This window comes from Seriola lalandi, unplaced genomic scaffold, assembly GCF_002814215.2.
Source record: "Seriola lalandi dorsalis isolate HSWRI2012SDOR001 ecotype SW California unplaced genomic scaffold, Sedor1 jcf7180002054441, whole genome shotgun sequence".
In the NCBI taxonomy this organism is placed as follows: Eukaryota; Metazoa; Chordata; class Actinopteri; order Carangiformes; family Carangidae; genus Seriola; species Seriola lalandi.
In genome coordinates this window covers 123,131-142,975 of record NW_019524994.1, presented here as the reverse complement: position 1 = coordinate 142,975, position 19,845 = coordinate 123,131, and the positions used below count along the sequence as shown (strand labels likewise).

The 19,845-nt window shown below is 39.4% G+C and overlaps 1 protein-coding gene across 1 annotated transcript; it reads right to left on the bottom strand.

Annotated features, from left to right (window-relative positions):
• Positions 1 to 5,257: 5,257 nt before the first annotated feature.
• On the bottom strand, positions 5,258 to 19,502 carry acss2l (acyl-CoA synthetase short chain family member 2 like). The gene is made up of 18 exons (XM_023410926.2): positions 18,983 to 19,502; positions 18,642 to 18,837; positions 15,482 to 15,573; positions 14,924 to 15,027; positions 12,636 to 12,708; positions 12,353 to 12,428; positions 11,502 to 11,586; positions 10,683 to 10,820; positions 9,877 to 10,047; positions 9,640 to 9,773; positions 8,589 to 8,721; positions 8,323 to 8,379; positions 8,030 to 8,110; positions 7,288 to 7,396; positions 7,012 to 7,080; positions 6,597 to 6,773; positions 5,919 to 5,993; positions 5,258 to 5,822 (listed from the first exon to the last, which is right to left on the bottom strand). The coding sequence occupies exons 1-18, from the start codon at positions 19,104 to 19,106 to the stop codon at positions 5,695 to 5,697; spliced, it is 2,022 nt and encodes a 673-aa protein (XP_023266694.1). The 5' UTR covers positions 19,107 to 19,502; the 3' UTR covers positions 5,258 to 5,694.
• Positions 19,503 to 19,845: the final 343 nt, after the last annotated feature.

The window sequence follows — 19,845 nt, the reverse complement described above, 5'->3', positions numbered from 1 at the left end:
CCAGAATAAATTGTTAACAGTCAGTGGAGCTGGAAGTATTCAGATCATATAGCTACTTGAGTAAATGTATCCACCACAATCTAAATACTGATAGTTCTGCATTATGTTTCTATACTGCTGGGTATCTTATAAATCAATAAGTTTTATTTTAACATATAATAATAAGTCACAATTTATTTGTTGACTATATTTTGCATTATTAATATGAATCTACAATGAAACAAAAATGACCAAATGAATGTAGGTGAGTAAAGAGTACAATAGTTCTAGGTAGCAGGAAATTAAAATTACTACAGTACATTACTTGAGCAAATTTCCTAAGTTACTTTCCACCACTGGCTAAACTGTGAAAGAAATATACCACATTTGCTCATCCGTTAGTTATAAAAACTTAAACACTTTATCCAATACAAGCTTCATTTTTTTGGTTGAATTCAGATCTGTGGTTGACCTCCGCCTGCTTATCTCATAACCTACTCTTCAACGTACAGTTTTAAATAGAAAAATGTCCAACAGGCTTCAGGTTCAGTTACACCATCTGTCTGTCTTTTGAAGAGCAAAAACAAAAAGATGCCATTCATTTGGTGCCTTCTTGATTCCTCTTTTGTCTGCATAATTTCCTTTGGACGTGCCCAGTCTTCTTCATGGCACAGGCACAAACAAATGCACACACACAGCTCACATCTTTGTGTCACTCACAGCGGGCCTCTGCCTCTACGCAGGCTGGGATGTATAGTGGTGAAACCTCTGGGTAACACGCAGCATCTGAGGCTCAGTCTCTGTCAGTCTGAGTTGGTGTGATACCACATCAAAAACAATGACAGAGGATTTGGGGCCTTAATCCTCTGGAGGCTTGGGGTTGAGGAAGCCTGGAGAGGAGTTGCAATGATTTAAACACAATAACGCTCTGCTTTTAGATCAATGTGGAAATAGTCAAATGTTTTGCAATATTCACCATTTTCCATATGTTTCCAAATTTAATCTCTGGAGACATACTAGTTCATATACTACACCTACTGTGTGCGTATATAAAGTTACTTTACATTTACCATGTAATAATTTCCCCCCCACTCTTCACACTCCCATGCTCCCTTGCACTAACTGGAGGACTATTTACAGTTTACAGCTGCAGTTTGACCTTTATATAGACATTCTGTGTTGTTGTCCATTTGTTGCTTATATGCATGTATTATACATACATATATTTTTTCCACCTACTTTCCTGTAAAAAATTATCTTTATGTTCCATTATCTATGTTTGATTTGTCATCCTTTTCTCATCTGTGTGCATTGTGATACTGGAAATTAGACGACATACTTAGCAAATAAAGCTGATTCTGATTTTTACTCTAACCTTAAAGGAGCTATTTGTATGTTTTTTTACTGACCAGTCTAGAAGAAATGTTGCAGGTTCAGCATCAAATTTTATTCCTTTACTCACCGAGAGCTGTCTCTGTCGGTGGGAAGCAGTCCTTCTGTTTTACTTCTATTTCTATCACTTCTTTTCTTGTGAATGTAGCACTGCTCAGAGGGAATTTTATAACCTCTTGTATTATAAATACAACTATGGTTGAAGCTCTTGACAAGACTGATAAGTGCTAACACTGGCTGTGTAGCAATAGCAAAACTTACACATGGCTCCTTTAACTGTAAACCAAGTCCTAACTTTAACATTTTATGTTTATTATGTGGGGACCTGCTTTATGTCCCCAAGTGGGATGTGAGACCCAATAATGTGACTGTGTAAACACAGTCCCCACAATACCAACAATACAGGTACACACACACACACACACACACACACACACACATTGCTGTGAAATATTCAGTGTACCTTGGCAGAAATGATACTTGTTAAAGACCTCTGTGACTACATCTCTGCTATTCATGCTTTTCACAGTAAGGTAAAGAAATGTTTCAATATTATACATACAAAGTTCAGGAATTTGTATTCTGTGGGGCATCTGAAATGTTTTGCTCTAAACTGAGAGGTGTATTTTTTATTCATTTCACTCTCTTTTTCTCAGAAAGGTCATATTTCATGAGAAGATACAAAATTAAAACTGATTGCAGCATCCACAAACGAATGAAAACATGGATAGTCTGCCTTTATGATGATAGTGACATGCACAAGGCCAAACACACACTCAAGACTAAAGCTCTCAAGTCAAAGACACAAATAAGACTACACACACAGATGTTTCCTCATCCAAAGTTATTTAAAAAACAATAAAAAAGAAGGCAGAAAATTCATAGAATAGGGATATTAGATTATCAAATGAAGAGTAAACATTAAATAAATAAATAAATAAACATAGGCTAGCTGATGGAAATCTCTGTGGTAAGGGTTAAAACAATGGATGATTAAGTAAATGCGTTGGTTCTACATTTTAGAATTTAAAAACAAAAAATCCCCATGATGATTTGTGTGTTATTAGTTTTTATAACGCTCGAGCAGTTTATTAATAATTCAGTGTCTGTTGTTTGGAGTCTGATCCGCTGCTGCCGGCCGATATCCAGCTGAGTGTCACTTTGTCAGACTGCTCCGTCAGCAGTGATCAGCTCCATCTTCCATCCACCGATGCTTTAAAGTCAGAGTTTGTGAAATTCAATCTCCTTAATTCAGTTACCAACACAAAACCGCTGTGTGTGTCAGACTGATATCTGTGGAAGATATTTGATTGTAAAAAAATCAATAAATTGCTGTCTGGTAACTGTGATGTTCCCTTTTTGATAAGGATGGATGTGATGCCGATATTATTATTTGTTGGATTCCATATTTAATGTATTTTCTACCGATTTCAGGCCTCATCTGCCCTGAATGTAAAGGGATGCTAAGATATTATCACATAATGGTTATGATCTTAGTGTTTGGTTTGTATAGTACTTGATAGTGGTCATATTCATAGTTGCAGTTACATTACAATGATATCTCATTTTGCATGTAAAAACACTGATTCAGATCTTTTTAAGACTAAATATCAGAAGCAAAACACATTATAAATCTTGTGCTTTCTGGCATTGAATATTGGAGCTTTAATCTAAAACATCAATCAGTTTTCAAAAATCTTAATCATTGTAATACCTGTGTGTGTGTGTGTGTGTGTGTGTGTGTGTGTGTGTGTGTGTGTGTGTGTGTGTGTGAGACAGAAAAGTAAATTTTACACCAGTGATTCCCAACATTTATGCAACATTATAGTGACAACTTAAAACAGAACATTTACTTGTCACACACGAAATATCGCTGGGTAAAGGTTGAGCTAATATGGATCAATTTTACTATACAGTTGTAAAAATATGGGTCATTAACACAATGTGCTTGTAAGCTTACAACACACAAACTGTTATTCTTTCATATCTTTACTGAACACTCCCATTAAACATTCACAGTGCTGGTGGAGACAGTGAGTGAACCCTTGGATTTAATAACTATAACTGTTCAGTGTACTTATTGAATAGATGTAGTACTTACTACTTACACCAAGGTCTCCTCCTGCACTGAAGCTTTATTATCCCTCACTTGTAAGTCACTTTGGATAAAAGTGTCTGCCAAATGAGTAAATGTAATGTAATGTAACAGCCTCCTTTGGTACAATATCCTCAAACAAGCTCCTCCAGTAGCAGAATATCAGACCTGCACAAAGTTCAGGAGGGATTTTGGACCATTCTTCCTTTATAGAAGTGTGTCAGCTCGGAGATACTCTTAGTCTGGTGTGATCGATTCTCTGCAGGGTCTGGTCTTTGGCTGGGTCACTCCAGCAGGTGGATTTTCTTTGTTTGAAGTCATTCTGTAGAACAGGTCATTTTCATGCTGCATCACCCAGCTTCTACAGCAGGTGGACAGCCACCCTGACATTATCACCCCGAGGCCACACCCAGAGGCAGCAAAGCAGCCCGCTCCTGTGATTCTTTTAAGCCTTTAAATGTTACTCGTGGCATCTTTTTTACCTCATCGAGCATCTGTGTTGTGCCTTTGGAGTCTTAGCTGGTCGCCCACTTCTAGGGAGAGTAAGTTGTCTCTATCCTACTTTACGATAGAGCAGTACGTCTGACTGTGGACTGATGAAGATATAAACTCTTTGAAATCACTCTGTAACCCTTTTGGCTCTATGCAAATCAACAATTCTTGATCCTAAGTCCTCTGAGATCTCTTTTTGTGAAGCTTGGTTCACATCAGGTGATTCTTCTTGTGAACATTTTGAGCAAACTCAAATTGTTTTTATAAGTTAAAGAAGCTCTAACCTACACCTCCAATTGGACTCCAGGTTTGATAGCTCCTGACTCAAGTTAGCATTTGTTGATGTTATTAACTTAAGGGGTGTTGATTTTGCCTTTTCAGATTGTTTCATTTTAAAAAAAACTTTTAGGGGTCTTCAGATACGAATACATTTTGTAGCTTAAACATTTTTTTTCATGGTCAGTGTTGTCATGTTACAAAACATTTGCAGACTGCTGTTGTGACCAGAGGAGGAGGAGGAGGAGGAGGAGGAGGAAGAAGAGATGGAGGGTTGGGTGCTGGTGGTGGGGGAATGAAGAGGTTGTCATGGTAACCACTCCTCTGCTGCTGGGGGTGATGATGTAACACTGCCCATCGCTGTGTTTCTGGCCTCTTTTCTCCTTATCCTCCCCACCTACACACGCGCACACACACACACACACACACACAAACACAGACACAAACACAGACACACACACACACACACACACACACACACACACACACACACACACACACACCGCTGCTGCATGCCTGTGACATGGAGTGGTGTAGAGGAGACAGACAGAGAGGTGGAAACAAACAAAGAAAGCCCACTGACTTCACATGACCCAACATTAACGGTGTGATAAGGGAGCCGTCCCCCTGAGCTACTTTTATTACGTGCTGTAATGTAATCTCGTAAAAAAAAAATCAGATTATTGTTGCTTTTTTTTTCTCCTTTTCAAGATCACTGGCGCTTGTAATTTCAAAAGAATCCAGCGCACTTAAGATAAAACAACCCGCTTTTCTCTTCTGTCTCCGATAATTGCTGCTCCCTGCTGCACTGATCACATCATCAAAGCCGTGTGTTTGTGCTCTGTGCATCATTAGACGACAAAAGGCGGAAAGCCGCTGCAGGAGAGTAAGAAAAAAAAGAAAAAGGCTTTTATACAGTAAACAGTGAGACCATCAGATAGCAGCAGCAGAGGACGATTCCTGCCACATGAGGGCGTCCAACAGCTGCTCTGCGTCAAGGTAAAAGGACAAAAGGCAACAAAACAGATTAAACACTTTTATTTTCAGGTCATAGAAATGTGTCACAGATTGAAAATATACATCAGTCGTCAGACAAAATCAAAGCTGTGCAAAGCTGACTTTACTATTTAAACTAAGAAGAAGGATTCACTTCCCCCTCCAATGATATCAGACATAAAAAGATTGTTAAGAAAATATAAAAGATAGTAATTCTGTGTTTGATATTTTGGCCCAAACGGCCCCGTACCAGAACGTCTACATAAAACCACCTCTGATTTGACTTTTTTTTTCTCCACATAAAACAACAGTTCACTGTTAGCAGTATCGTTTTCTGATCCCAGCTCCTTCATTCAGTCCCAAAGGGTGCGCACAAATACTGAGATGCTGATCCAGAACCCAGAAGTTTGTCTTCATCTGTACCGTTGCATAGTTACAAGAGGGAAAGAGATGGAGGTGTTTGTTCAGGCTGCAGCTTCACATCTCTGGCTGAACAGCACCTCCACCACCTTTGGGTCGGCCAGAGTGGAAAGGTCGCCCAGTTCCTTCTCGTTGCGGGCGATCTGCCGGAGGATTCGCCTCATGATCTTCCCTGAATGGATGAGAGTGAGAAGAAGAGGAGGCAGATGAGGAGGAGAGTAGAAGAGGAGGAGTAGATGTCGGTTTCAGGAGGTGTTGAACTATTTACCTGAGCGAGTTTTTGGGAGCGCTGGGGCATTTTGAATGAAGTCTGGTGTGGCGATGGGACCGATTTTCTCTCTCACTGATAAAAAGATAGAGAAAAGGAATCAGTGCCATGCAGAATCCAGCCTGGACCATTGTGGGTTTTCTCCCTTTTCTTTACTTTTCTTCTTTACTTTTCTTTACTTCTGTATTTTTTTCTCGCTTTTCTTGCTGTTTGCTCTTTTATTTGTTTCTGTACTATTTCAAGAAAGGTTTTCTTCATAAGGCTCTGAGCCTCCTTCTGATTGGCTGCCTGTTTTCTGAGTGATCAATAAAAATATAGCATATTTCAGGTTTACACTCCGAGAAACGAAATCCTGCAAGGTTGTGTGGTGGGTACAGGTGGGCGGGGCTTGGGGCATGGCTGAGAGTGTCTGCTTTGTGGTGACATCACAAAGTTACAGAAGTCCAGATGGTTAATTTTAAGGCTCAGTTTGTGAATACAGGCTGTGTGTATTTCTCTGTGGACTGAGGCTTTGATACTTTCACAGTATTAATATAGAACCTAGACCTGCTTTATAATCAAGAAAGACTCACTTTATACAAAATCTCACACAATATGGGCCCTTTTAAATCCAGAAATAGCATCATTTTGAGTGGATTTTTCCTTTAACCCTCACATAACAACACCCCTGTGTCTCACCCAGTCTCTTGAGCTCCTCCACCATTGCGTGGTTAAACTCCCTGCTGTCTTTGAGGGTGACGAAGCAGTAGAGACACTCGCCCTTCACCTTGTGAGGCCGGCTCACCACTGCAGCCTCTGCAACGGCCGGGTGCTCCGTCAGAGACGCCTCCACCTCTGCTGTGCTCATCAGGTGTCCTGGAGGACAACGAAAACACATCAAGTCAACAGTTTTATCAGTGATAACTCATGGAAATATAAGAGAGGAATTCGACAAAGGGTTTCAGGAGAATAAAATGAAAAATGTTCTCAAAAGGCTGCCAGTTGTAATATTATATAACAGAGTAAAAATAACTCAGTTTTGTCTTGTAATAACCTTTTTGAAGGTTTTGCGAATCCGCTGCATTATCAGACAGTAACATCGCATAGTACGTACCTGACACATTCAGCATGTCGTCTATTCTCCCTGTGATCCAGTAATAGCCATCTTTATCCCGCCTGCAGCCTGAGAGAGGAGAAAACAACTTGCATAACCCCCAGAAGAGTTTTTATAGCACTTTGCTCTCCTTTAAGAGGCTCTTTAGTATTTTAGTGAGAGATCAAGATGCACATTTATGGTGCTTGGACACCAGAGTGATATACAATCTGCATGATAAGAGGGTGAACTTTATTTTTCTGGTCTCCAATTCAAGGGAGAAAGATAATGTCTTACCATCACCAGTCACATAAAAGCCTGGGAATTTCTTGAAGTAGGTGTTTTCAAAGCGTTCATGATTTCTGTACAAAGTGCGCATTATTCCAGGCCAGGGCCTCCTAAATACCTGCAACAACACACACAGAATACACACAAACCATGAAAGAACTGCTGCTACTGCTACCATTAATAACAATAAAGCTAACAATGAACTTTATTTATACAGCACCTCTCAAGACAAAGCTACAAAATGCTTTACATGGCACATATCATGATTAAACCCATTCAGGACTGCAATTAATTTGACATTTCATTCAGCTAAATTATGTAAATAAGTACTGACAAAGAAATCTGATCAAATCCACCACAATAAAATAAGTAAGGAACAGAGTGAAATTAATAAATGAAGAAGGTAAGAATTATTAAAACAACTAGTGCAATCCCACTTACTAGTATTAAACTGAATACAACAATGAGACTGGTTTCAAAATGCTTCAAACAAAAACGTGGCTAATAAAAGTCACCAAGATAAAGACAAAACAAAATAAAACAAAATAAAGACAGAAAGAAAAGATGTTTGAATCTGTTTAGACAACAAAATGAAGTGAACATTATCTATTAATGTGTATTAAGTGTATATCAAAGATACAGTATTTATCTTTCTTTCTTATGTGATGTGTATCTGTTGATCCGGGGTGGTCAGCTGCTGCATGCAATGCCCCTTACAAGTATAAATATACAACAAAGAGTTGAAACTTACCAGATAACCCTCAGCTTCACCTTCCAGTTCCTCTCCGTGCTCGTTGAGGATGGTCGGCTCCACTCCGAAGAAAGGAAAGGTCTGAAATAGGAGGCGTGGATTTCATGCAACGTTTGCTCCAGATCACAACCTGAATCATACTCCTCTCATGGAAATGAAGAAATGTTGCATCTCCTACAGATTCGAGCTGAAACCCTTCCTTTCCAGCATGACTATTATGGGTTATGTTTAAAAGTAACATATATTTTAGAGAGTGGGAGGTAAACAGCGTTGAAGGAGATGTTTCCACTTACAGCAGAGCCGGGTTTCAGCGGCGTGGCAGCAGGCAGAGGCGTCAAAACATGACCTCCCTACAGAGACATAAAGACGTACATTATAGTAACTGATACGGACTCTTCTGAAGTCACATTGATCTTATTACCAAATGTGCAAAGTATCTGGGGAAGTAATGAAACTATGTATATTGGAGGTCAATAAAAGCACAATGATACCTTTTTGTACTGTGGGGACAACCCTAACGCAGCCATATGTACAGCCATCTGAAGTGTGTGTTCATTACCGTCTCTGTCTGCCAGAAAGTGTCGACCACGGGACATCTGCCCTGACCGACTACCTCATGATACCACTGCCACGCCTCTCGGTTGATCGGCTCACCCACCGTACCCAGAATCCTCAGGCTGGAGAGGTCGTACCTGTCAGAGGCAAGTGACAAGATTCATCAGTGCAGATTGATGCAGCCAGGAAAGACGGCTTTACACATTTACTGTCACTCCTCCACAGGTGATATGTCACGTCTTCTGTTGTTGTTTCAGATTAAAGCTTGACATTTTGGGAAACTGCTTTTTCATTTTCTTGTTAAGAGTTAGATATGAACTTGAAGACTGATGCCACTGTCATGACTTTACAGTAAATATTCAGCTGCAGCCATGAAGTGATTCGCTTAGCTTAGCATAAAGACTGGAATGAGGGGGAAACAGCATATCAGGGTCCAAAGGTGACAAAATCCACCTCTAAAGCTCACTACTTAACACTGCATATGCCTTCTTCAAAAATACCAGGCTAGCTGTTTCCCCTGTTTCCAGTTTTATGCTAAGCTAACTTTTTTTGCCAAGTTCTAGTGTTATACTGACGAGCGGATGTAAACTCAGACTCTGAAACACTGTCAGTCAAGGGATAATGTCCTCTATTTCCACTGTGAAGCTTACAAGATGAGGTTCAGACGGTCTCTACCTCTGAGTTACAAGTGACACTTTGGAGTGAGTTCCTGCGTCTGTTTTTGACAGATAAGCCTATTCTAAGTTTAAGAATTCTTGCAAATTCACCATAAGAAATGCATGTTCACACGGTTCCAGTCACACCATCACTCTTACAATTTGGTTTCTTCGCTGCTGAGCAAAAGCGTTACATAAGGAGTGTGGTCTTTGAAAATCTAAGGTGAAAATTTCCATATGAAAGCTGGGAAACCCAGATGCAAAAATACACTAGAGACAGCTCTCAGGTGAAGCTGTGCTTTGAAAGTCAGACTCCTTCTGTAGCTTTTGGAAAAAAAACCTCTAAAAAATTAAGGACTTTTCTGAACTGCTGTGATTTCAGCAGATGCCGGCGCTTACTTCTGCAGCGGTTCTCGTCCGTACTTCATCAGCAGGCGGATGGCTGTGGGAGCCGTGTAGAACTTGGTCACTTTGTACTTCTCAATAATCTCCCAGAACCGGCCCACATGAGGATGAACAGGAATACCTTCAAACTGGGAAAAAACATACAGACGTGTCTCTAAGATGGGAGATACTGGGTGGCATTGTGGTGGTTTTTAATCAAATAAAAGAAACAAAGTTCTCTTTCCCACTCACCAGAACACCTGTAGCGCCATTTGCAAGGGGGCCATAGGTGATGTAGGAGTGGCCGGTGATCCAGCCGATGTCAGCTGTGCACCAGTACACGTCGTCATGGTGATGATCAAAAACATACTTGAAGGTCAGCGACGTGTAGAGCAGATACCCGGCAACAGTATGGAGAACACCCTGTACCGTACACAAGGACAGGAACATGAATGAGGAGATATTTGGTCAACACAAAGACAGCAGAGAGCAAAACTAAGGGGGCTCTCAAGAGGGGACATGCATGCAGGTGTGTGTGTGTTTACACAGTCACACTGTGGGGACTGGAGACCCATTGGTTAAGTCCCCATGAAGTAAAACATAAAATTTGAAGGTGAACACTTAGGGTAAGTGTGTGTACAGTGAACGTATGTGCACGTGTATCTGTGTGAGGTAAAGACAGAGAAATGATTTCATATTATTTGATGCTCTCAGTGCTTTGTTTTTTGTAATAATAACATATAATTCACACTAATATACAAAACATAGATGCAGATGTGGTGTTTTTGGAAGACAGATAACTTTCTAGGATTGTATTTATGTCTCTTAGCATTAGAAAACCATGAATTCTCTCTAAAGACAGCAGATTATGTAAAAGCCAGCATGCTTAACATCATTACAGGCTTATCAGAGTAGAAAATAGATGCTGTGATTTTTTGTAAAGACGTGGTTTCAGGGAGAATTTGCATGCAGAAACTGAACAGCATGTAATTTTTATAAGCCAGAAAAATTGTGTGTTTCTGCTCTAAAGCGAGTTTCTACCTGCAGCTGTGTCTTACCTTGGGTTTGCCCGTGGAGCCGCTGGTGTAGAGGATAAACAGTGGGTCCTCTGCATCCAGCCACTCGGGTTCACACTCTTCAGGAGAGTCTCTCATCGCCTCATCCCACCACACATCGCACTCTGAGTCCCAGGGGGTCTGAACGCACCAGAGCAACAGGGAACGAATCCAACGCATGAAACCACTCATTACATCTGCTCACATCATGTGCCAGAGGCACAGGCAGCTACACACCATGTCAGTGTCACTGACTGTAATTTACTGTGCCCCTTGGAGGCATATTCTGAATCCAACATTTGAAGAGACCATGTTTTTGGGTTATATTTGTTTTTGTTTTAGCCTCGGATGATGGATTATATGATGCTTTGAGGGTTGAGGACTTTTTATATACAGTCTGTGGTTGAGGGCTTATAGACGCCTTCAACTGAAAGATCTTAAATACCAAAAAGCTCAAATGTAGGTTGTTTTTCCTTGTGAGTAAAAAGTGGGAGATAAAAGGTATAACGTTTCATCATAAGGTGTATGACACAAATGAATGTACAGTAGCAGCCCTAAAGAAGACCCAGATCCTACTTCAGACCTGTAGTACTGCAGCAGCTATCTGCTTTTCTGTGTTGTGATTTGATTTTAATGTGGCATGGAAAACTCAAAACACTTCTAAAGTAAAAAAAAAATTGTCTTTTAACAAAAGTTTTTCATTTAATTATATCATCAAAATTAGTCATTTTAATTCAGACAGGTTAAATGTTCTATACATAGTATACAGCTGTAAACCAAACTATTAGGTGCTAGTTTGGTAGTTTTTTTGTTTTTATTTACCTGTAGTTTGTTGCACGCAGCTCCACTTTTTGTCCTTAAGGCAGGGTGCTTTATGACAAGGCATTTAGTGATGCTAGATGATGCTCTGTAAGGAAATAAAACATATGTGAGAGTCAGTAAAAGGCATCAAACATCATGTCATGGCTGCGGAGTGCTTGTGTTGTCCCACTTTCCAAGAATTTAAGAAATTTCTGGATCATGTGCACCCTTGGGGCATGTGTTGGTTCTCACATGGTACCAAACTATTATTTTATTATTTTTTCATTGAGGGTTTTATTTCATTTATAGAAAATGTTTTCATCAAATTGTGGTGTAACACAGAAGATGGTAAGAGTATGCTGTGGTGTCTCAGATATGACATGTAACTTACATTTACAGCCAGTAAAGTAAGAGTAAGAAACTTTGAGTCACAAATTTAAATTGAAGTTTCATTTTTTCACATAAGGTTTATAAGGTAAAACATAGAAAAGTGAGGTAAGGTAAAAACAAATATTTATTTATGTTGAAATGATACCACTAAACATGCCTGCATTCAGTCATACCCATTCCCAGCATGCTTTGTTTCCCAACTCTCATCCCTCCCAAGCTCATGTTGCCATGGGAAACAAGCAGCTTGGGCTTCCCTGGAGAATCTGAGTGCTCGATGTTGCCCGGCAACCCTGTACTGTGGAAACCAGGCGGTATGTTTCCTCAATGTACCTGATAACAGCTGATAGGGCTTTGTGGTGTGGGTGTTTATGTGTCCAGTGACTCATACGCTGGGGGTTGAGTCCCATTACCAGCAGCAACTAGTGTAAACAAGGGTGGTTGCTGAGAAGTGGGAAACTGTTGGCCTTGTAAGTAGGACCTACTTTTCCCTGCATTTCTCCATAGCCTCGTCCGCAATCTGTTTCAGGTTGATCAGCTTCTCCCCTCTGTAAACACCATCTGTATAGCACAAAAGGACAGAGGGAGAGGGAGCGACAGATGATGAATAGTTGATGATGTGTATCAACCAGCAGGGAGAAGATGTTTAAACACTGAATCACTTTACAACTTCAACATCATCTTTACAGCCCCTGAGCGTTACGAAACATCACATCCTGGTGCTGCTGTGTCTCCAAACAGTCTGGTCAAAGGTTAGGCTGGACCTACCTGCTGTCACCAGGACGCTGCTCTGCGCATCCATAATCCTCTCACACAGAGACTCAGAGGAGAAACCTGCAAACTAAACGTGCAAAGAAAAGACAGAGAGAGAGGAAGAGCTGAAAGAAGGAGGTGTAGTGGGACTTATGGCATTGAGAGTAATACTGGTTCATCACAGCTTGGGTTTTATTTTCATAGTTTTATCTATCATTTGAATTGCAACCACAAAGAGACATTCAATTAAGCAAAATGACTGCAAAATGATAAAATAACCAAAAAAAGACAGAAAACATCTACAAGACATTTAAAATGACAAGAAAGAGTTGTAAAACATCTACAAAGAGACCTCAAATAACCAAAAGAGACACAAAACAACTGCAAAGAGGCATAAAACGACCAGAAAGAGACACAAAACAAACATAGAGACACGATATGACCATAAAGAGATGCCAGACAACTACCCAGACAAGCAAAGAGACTGCAAACAAACCCAAAATGACCAGGAAGAGACACAAAACACCTACATGACACGCTGCAAAAATACACAAAACCTCTACAAACATAGGCTGTGTGGGTGGTAGTCATTTTGTGTCTCTTTCAGTCTGAGTGTGTTGCTCTCATGTAGGAGTGTGGGGGGCCTTTTACTGTGACCAGGGGCCCTTTGTGTCATAATCCATCCCTGTGTATTACTAATTACAACATTGTACTCATCCAAGTAATTGTGATCTGGAAACACACACAAAGTCCATCGGGGCAAGAAAGAAAAACTTAAACATGTCAACGGTTTAGCTGCATTATCTAAACCACTTTATTCATCTATTTTCAGGTAAAACCAAAGGTGAATACCATTGTATTGTTGATAATAATCCATCATTGCACAGGGAAGCTGTGCAGACTCACAGTTTAACTAGCAGCTGTTTGTGCCTCCCTTAACCAGGTTTAGCTAACCAGCTAGCTTAACTGTTGATCTAGAAATGGTCATTATCACTATTCAGTTCAGTGTAAGGATTCATAAGTCACTGACTATGTAGCCTAGTTAATATTTTTCTAACCTTAAAATATGTAATGCAACCAAAATAGCAAATTTAGGCTTTTTATCTGGTGTAGCTACAAAGTTAGCAACAGGGCTAACCACCTTGAAACAATACATGAACACTCTGCTTGTAGCCTACTACGGTTATGATATATTATAGCTTTACCATTATTTCTTAGTGGTTACTTGAGGCTATATGGGCTGCTGCTCCCTCTCATCACCTTGTGTGGAAGGGTCACTTTGCTTAATATTACATAATGAACCAGACATTTATAATTGCTCTTTTATATGATTGTCATTTGCTGCATCTCCTGCCAGACACTTGTGTTCTGTCCGAGGTTAATAGTTCACAGAGTGTAAAGTTTCAGTGTTCATGACAGCACTATGAATCAGGTCACTGAGGACTCTGGACTCAGCAAAATGTCACTGCATGAGTGGCTCTGGCAGTCCTGTTTGGCTATTAGTGACTGAATTTTATGCCAAGCTAATTTATGATTAATACAGTTACATGAGAATCTAAAAAGCCGGTGCTATCCCGGCGATTGTTATGTTGCTAAGTGATGTTCATATCAATTATGATAAAAACATAGAGTGGAAAATATACAACTATGACCAAGCAGAGACAAGGTCGCTCACACTCAAGTCTGCCAAAAACAGGCCTTAGCAAGCTATAAAATTAACCCACCTCGGAGCAGCCTGGAGATATTTTTAACAAGGCTAACAGCCTTTGCATAGATGGGTAAGGTTGAATTGCTAAATTAGTGCTGGCTTTCTTGCAAAACTGCACTGACTCTGATGACTTCCCAAAGCTGGATACAGCCAGTAAATGTCTGACCCATATATTGAGGGCAGGTGCTGCTGTGTTCACACAGATGACAGCTGATAACTGCAGGGCCAGAGTAGTCTGGACTAACAGAAACAAGTTTCAGTTTCAGCAGATGTTTTCCCAGGGAAAGGGGTCAGAGCAACAAACATGGCTAACAAACCTGTTGATTGACTTAATTTGAACTGGATTTAGATTGCCTACATGATCTGCCGATATACTATACTATGATACTGTCGCACTGTGAACAAACTTTTAGTTATTTTTTTGAGTAGGATGCACTTCTAGTTTTTGATAACATCCAGCTCTTGTTCTCATCAAGATTGAATGCACTAATTGTACAAAAGTATCTAACAAATGAATGAAATAAAAATGCAGAAAAAAATGAAAATGATAAATTCTGTAAAGTCAGTGAAATGGGTGCTTCATCAAACCACTTACCACAATAGAGTGAACAGCACCTATCCTGGCACAGGCCAGCATAGTGTAGACCAGCTCTGGGATCATGGGAAGGTAGATAGACACCCTGTCTCCCTTTTTCACACCTGGGTCAAGGACAAAAGGACAGTTTTAGGCTGAGTTTTGGCATGTTGAGTTGTGGCCCAGATACTGTTCGGTATGTTCGATATGCAACAAGTACATTGGACACACTGTACAGAGCCATATCTGGTGGCTTGTGGTATGCTGGCTATGGGCCAAAGAACAATGCTAATACCATGTCATTTCACAGGAAATGTTGATTTTAGATGATACTTTTACTCAGTTCTATTTAATAGTTAATATATTGGATCTACTGTATATTTTCAAGATATTCACTGAAATGTAAATAAATAATTAATGATGATGCTATTTCAATGTTTTGTCAAGGTCAAAGAGGTGTTCTTCACTGCTGAAATGGTTTGAGAATGTGTTATTTTTTTCATTGTCTTCTAACTTTGTTTTACGCAACTCATCTTCAACTCATCTCATTAGTAGTTAAAGAAGCCTTCAGGTTCTCACCCATTTGCTTTAGGACATTAGCACAGCGGCACACCTGGCTCAACAGCTGGCCATAAGTGATGGTCATGTGGTGGTCAGGTGAATTTCCCTCCCTGGGAAGACAAAATACAAGAGGAGAAACACACAAAATCTGTCACTGTAATGTAAAACCTGTGTCAGGTTGCATGAACCTCTGTCTGTATGTGTTGCTTTTTTTATACCTCCACATACACTGCTTCATCCAACAGTACCTATTCAAACATCATGTAGTTGTTGAGTTCATTGCGGAGATAACTTGTTCCTGTGTCTATATTGGGTTTGGATGTTTGTCAGGACTATGTGGAACAAGGTTTCACAGGGCGGCAGACAGCATGGTAGCAAGCTTCTCGTGTGAGACTGAAGCCAAAACACTGCAACAACCTGGCATCAACCTTATCACAAGCCAGGGAATGGTGAAATAAATGATTACTCTGATTAAACTAATTTCCATCTTGATTTGGTCCCACCACATCAGCAAGACTGTTTTTATCAAGGTTTTAAATCATATTTATTCAAATGTTAAATGACAAAATTACAGTCCTCATAAAAAACTGACCTGATCTGATCTGACCTGGTTTAAGGATTACCTCAGACTTTGTATGCACTGGCAAACTCAAATTACCTGCGGAATTCCCCAGGGGTCAGTCCTTGGACTTCTTTTATTCAACTGCTAATAACTTTTTTACTATAATTTTGCTGATAACACCCAAATTTACATATGTCTATCAATAAATGTGTATGGTCCCTGAATAAATGCATTGAGCAAATTAACCAACATTTAAATAAGAAAAAAATTGTGTTTATAGTTTTGAAAATCAGTGCTCATCATTATTCTCTGTCGCTGAAAACTAAAATCCAAGTGATAAATCTTGGTTTAGCCATGAAATTCTACCTAAGTATTAACAGCCACGTTGGGACAATAACAAAGTAACCTGTTGCCACCTTAAAATTTAGCAGGAATTACAGAATTCACATACAAACAAGATTTAGGAAACTTAATCCAAGCCTTTTCTCAAGTAGGTTGGACTTCTGTAATAGGATTTCCTCTGGTCTGTCTAAAAAAAACTCTTTGAGTTCAGAATGCTGCTGCTTAAGATCTAACAAAGACCAAGAAGAATCACTAAATTGTTTTGAGGCCATGTGCCATTACATCCAAAAATAGAGAAGCTGCTTTTAACTGCTGTGCTGCCAACAAATCCTCCAATCCATACGAGCATGTCAGTCGTTTTTTCCCACCCTCAAATATGACCCAGAGGAGTGTTTCCTAATATAGTGTCCCTATCATGAACAAACTCCAGAATATCTAAGACATGACTAATTTAAGATGAATCAAAGCTGGAGATGTAATGTATGTTCATCGTTGCTTTAATTAGACTTTGTTCTGTTTAGTTTTTTTTTACTATCTATGCTATTTCATTTACTTGATTTCTTCTTTGTTTTTCTTTTATATAATTCATTTTATGTCACTTATTCTGCTGTTTTAATCTAAATGAATTATGTAATGCTCTTATATCTTCTGTATACATCCATTGCTGTTGCTTAACCTTTTCTTGCCTAAAAGGGAAAACTTAATTAAAAAACTCATCAGCTGATAAATGGCTGCACTACCTGTTTTTTCGATTTATATTAAATACCCTAATGCATGATGTTTCTCTTTTTGCTATATTATCTCACCCACTGAAAAAGAACATTTTGTTAGGCATATTTGATATTAAAACCATTTGTTACTAACACTTTATAGGCTTTATAGTCTTTATAGTAAGCTATATATCATAGCTTTAAAGTGACCATGAAATGCCTTGTACATTAAACCAGATATAATTATCATCTCCAATGTTAAAGCAGTGATGATCATTTAAAACAAAAGTAACAATTAGCTATGTGAAAGGGATTACTTTTATGTTGATGCCTTTTATTTGGTTGTTTGATTTGGCAAATCAGCATAATCCCTTAAATTTTATGCTTTAGTCACAACACAGCGTAAAAACAATTAATTTCCTCAAGAAGCCCCTTGGGGTTAAATAGTTTTTATTTGTGGATGGTAATTTCACATCTTTTTTGAAATACAAACATCTATTGATCTCATAGTATTAGCTTGTGTTATAAAGTTGACTCTGCCAGTAACAGCCAGTGTTAGATGCAGTAGCAAGTAAAAGCCAGTAAAAGATTATACAGTTTGACTTTTAAGATAAAGTCTTGGTCTCTTATTTTTCACAATGTTGTACCATTTTAGTTTTCTAGATGCTATTAGGACAACATGTGCGCTGCAGTCATATAAGTGTTAAACAGGTCAAACCAAACTATCTGGTCACTTTCATATAAATACAGTATCAACTCAGCTGACACGCTATATCCTCCTCACATTATGTGCTGCTGAAACAGGCATGGCAAACACTTGAGCAGATATATTACATAAGTGCTTTGATGTAGTGCAAACATCAAGACATGTGGGTGAGTCTATACTGTGCCTGGTTCCAGTGAGTCTGTACTGTGCCTGGTTCCATTGAACCCCTATTACTGCTGAGCTTGCAGAACAACTATGTCTTGTTTGCTAAGATTCTTCAGTTGACAAAACAAATGCACTATGTGCCATAACATAAAGTTAAAAGACATTAAGTAGAGCCTTTACGGTGGATTGTTGAAGATGTGAGATTCGTTTAAAAAGTACAGAAGTCAGAGGCTGGAAAGAGAACAGTTATGAAATCTATGTGCTAACAAACTGTAGATAGTCTTATTATGTAAACAATCTATGAGACTCTTATTGGACTTTTATTATTGTAAGACTCTGTCAAGATTCAGGTAGAAGCAGGTTTTGTATTATAACAAAACACCATAAATTTGCTTGATGAGTTTTGCAGGAGTCTTAAATCTGCTGTATTCCTAGAATGTCAAATGTGTTGGACCCAAAACATGAATTCTGGAAAAATTTCACAACAAATCCTGTTAAATGCTCTCTTTTTTTATTCTGGCAGCAGAGAGACTGAAACACTGACATTGTGTTGCAGTGACTGTGGTTTGTTTTGGTGCACTGAAGTTGCAACTGGGGACACAGCAGTTGTTATTGCCTGGAATACTTGACATAACTCCAGGCCGTATTTCCCATTAAAGCCATCATTCACTCAGGGCACGCGTTGTCGCTTACCAGTAATAGGCAACCTTTTCACCGAGGTTCCTCTCCCTCACATGCCTGTCCAGGACATTATAGCATATGTTGGTTTTAGCCCCTTCCATGCATTTGACATATATGTTCCCTTTTGTCACATCAAAGTTGTACTGCAGCATTGGCCCTGTTGGTGGCTTCTTCCAAAAGAACTCATCAGCAACCTCTTTCCAGAAAGCTGAAATAAAGTTATAGCAGTGTTACAGGCTGCAGACAGGGCAGATAAACACTGAGAGATACTGCATACAAAGAGGCTCAGAGTAGAGGAAATGCAAGCAAACACTGCAAGTACTGCACTAAAAATACAGACGTGTTTGACCTACCTTCTGGATTCTCAAGAGACTTCCTGTACAGTGCCAGATAAGAGTTAAAATCAGGCACATGAGCATCCCTCTGCAGGTCATCAGAAGGGTAGTACATTTTGTCCTGAGATTCAGGAACAACCATTGTGGAAGGACAGACGTAAACAGGCCTATATCATCTGAGGTTCAGTCAAAAAATGGGTTAATCTGGAGTCACTGCTGATCTGTCTGGATTGCTCCCGGGTAAGGTAAGAACACTACAAGGCCTTCTGGACTGAAGCAACACAATTCAGCATGCACATAAAGACCCACCTCTAATCCCTGAGCTGGAGGCTCTCTCCAGTCTGCTTAGTGCCAGGGCAGCCAATCGATTCACAGGGTGCGGCACTCCCACTTTTTCATTGGATGAGCCCTCCCTGGCCTGTTGATAGCATTATTTTTCCAAGCAAAGAGGTGGAGGAGGAAGAGGGAGGAGGAGGTGTGCAGTTTGATGAATGCTTGGGATTCAGTCAGGAGAAAGGAGGCTTGATTTGACAGAGAGGGTGATTAGTGCTCTCAGATTGAAAAAAAAGGAGAAAAAAAAAAGTGACAGCTATAAAACAAAATCCCAGTTCCTTAATTATACATGCATATATTTTTATGTTTTGTGGACTTTTATTAACTTACACATTATATCGTGTTTTTCAATTTGTTTCAAAAGGTCTTTAGGCCAGATCAACATATAACCATTGTCCACACTTTTTTACTCTGACTGCAAACATATGTCATTGTCACATTGTACAATTGACCTTTTTTTAAAAACCTTTCTTGAGTTTCAAATTTTTCTTATCTTATCTTATTGCATCTGAACCAATTTAAAAATTACATGACAAAAATAAGAGAAA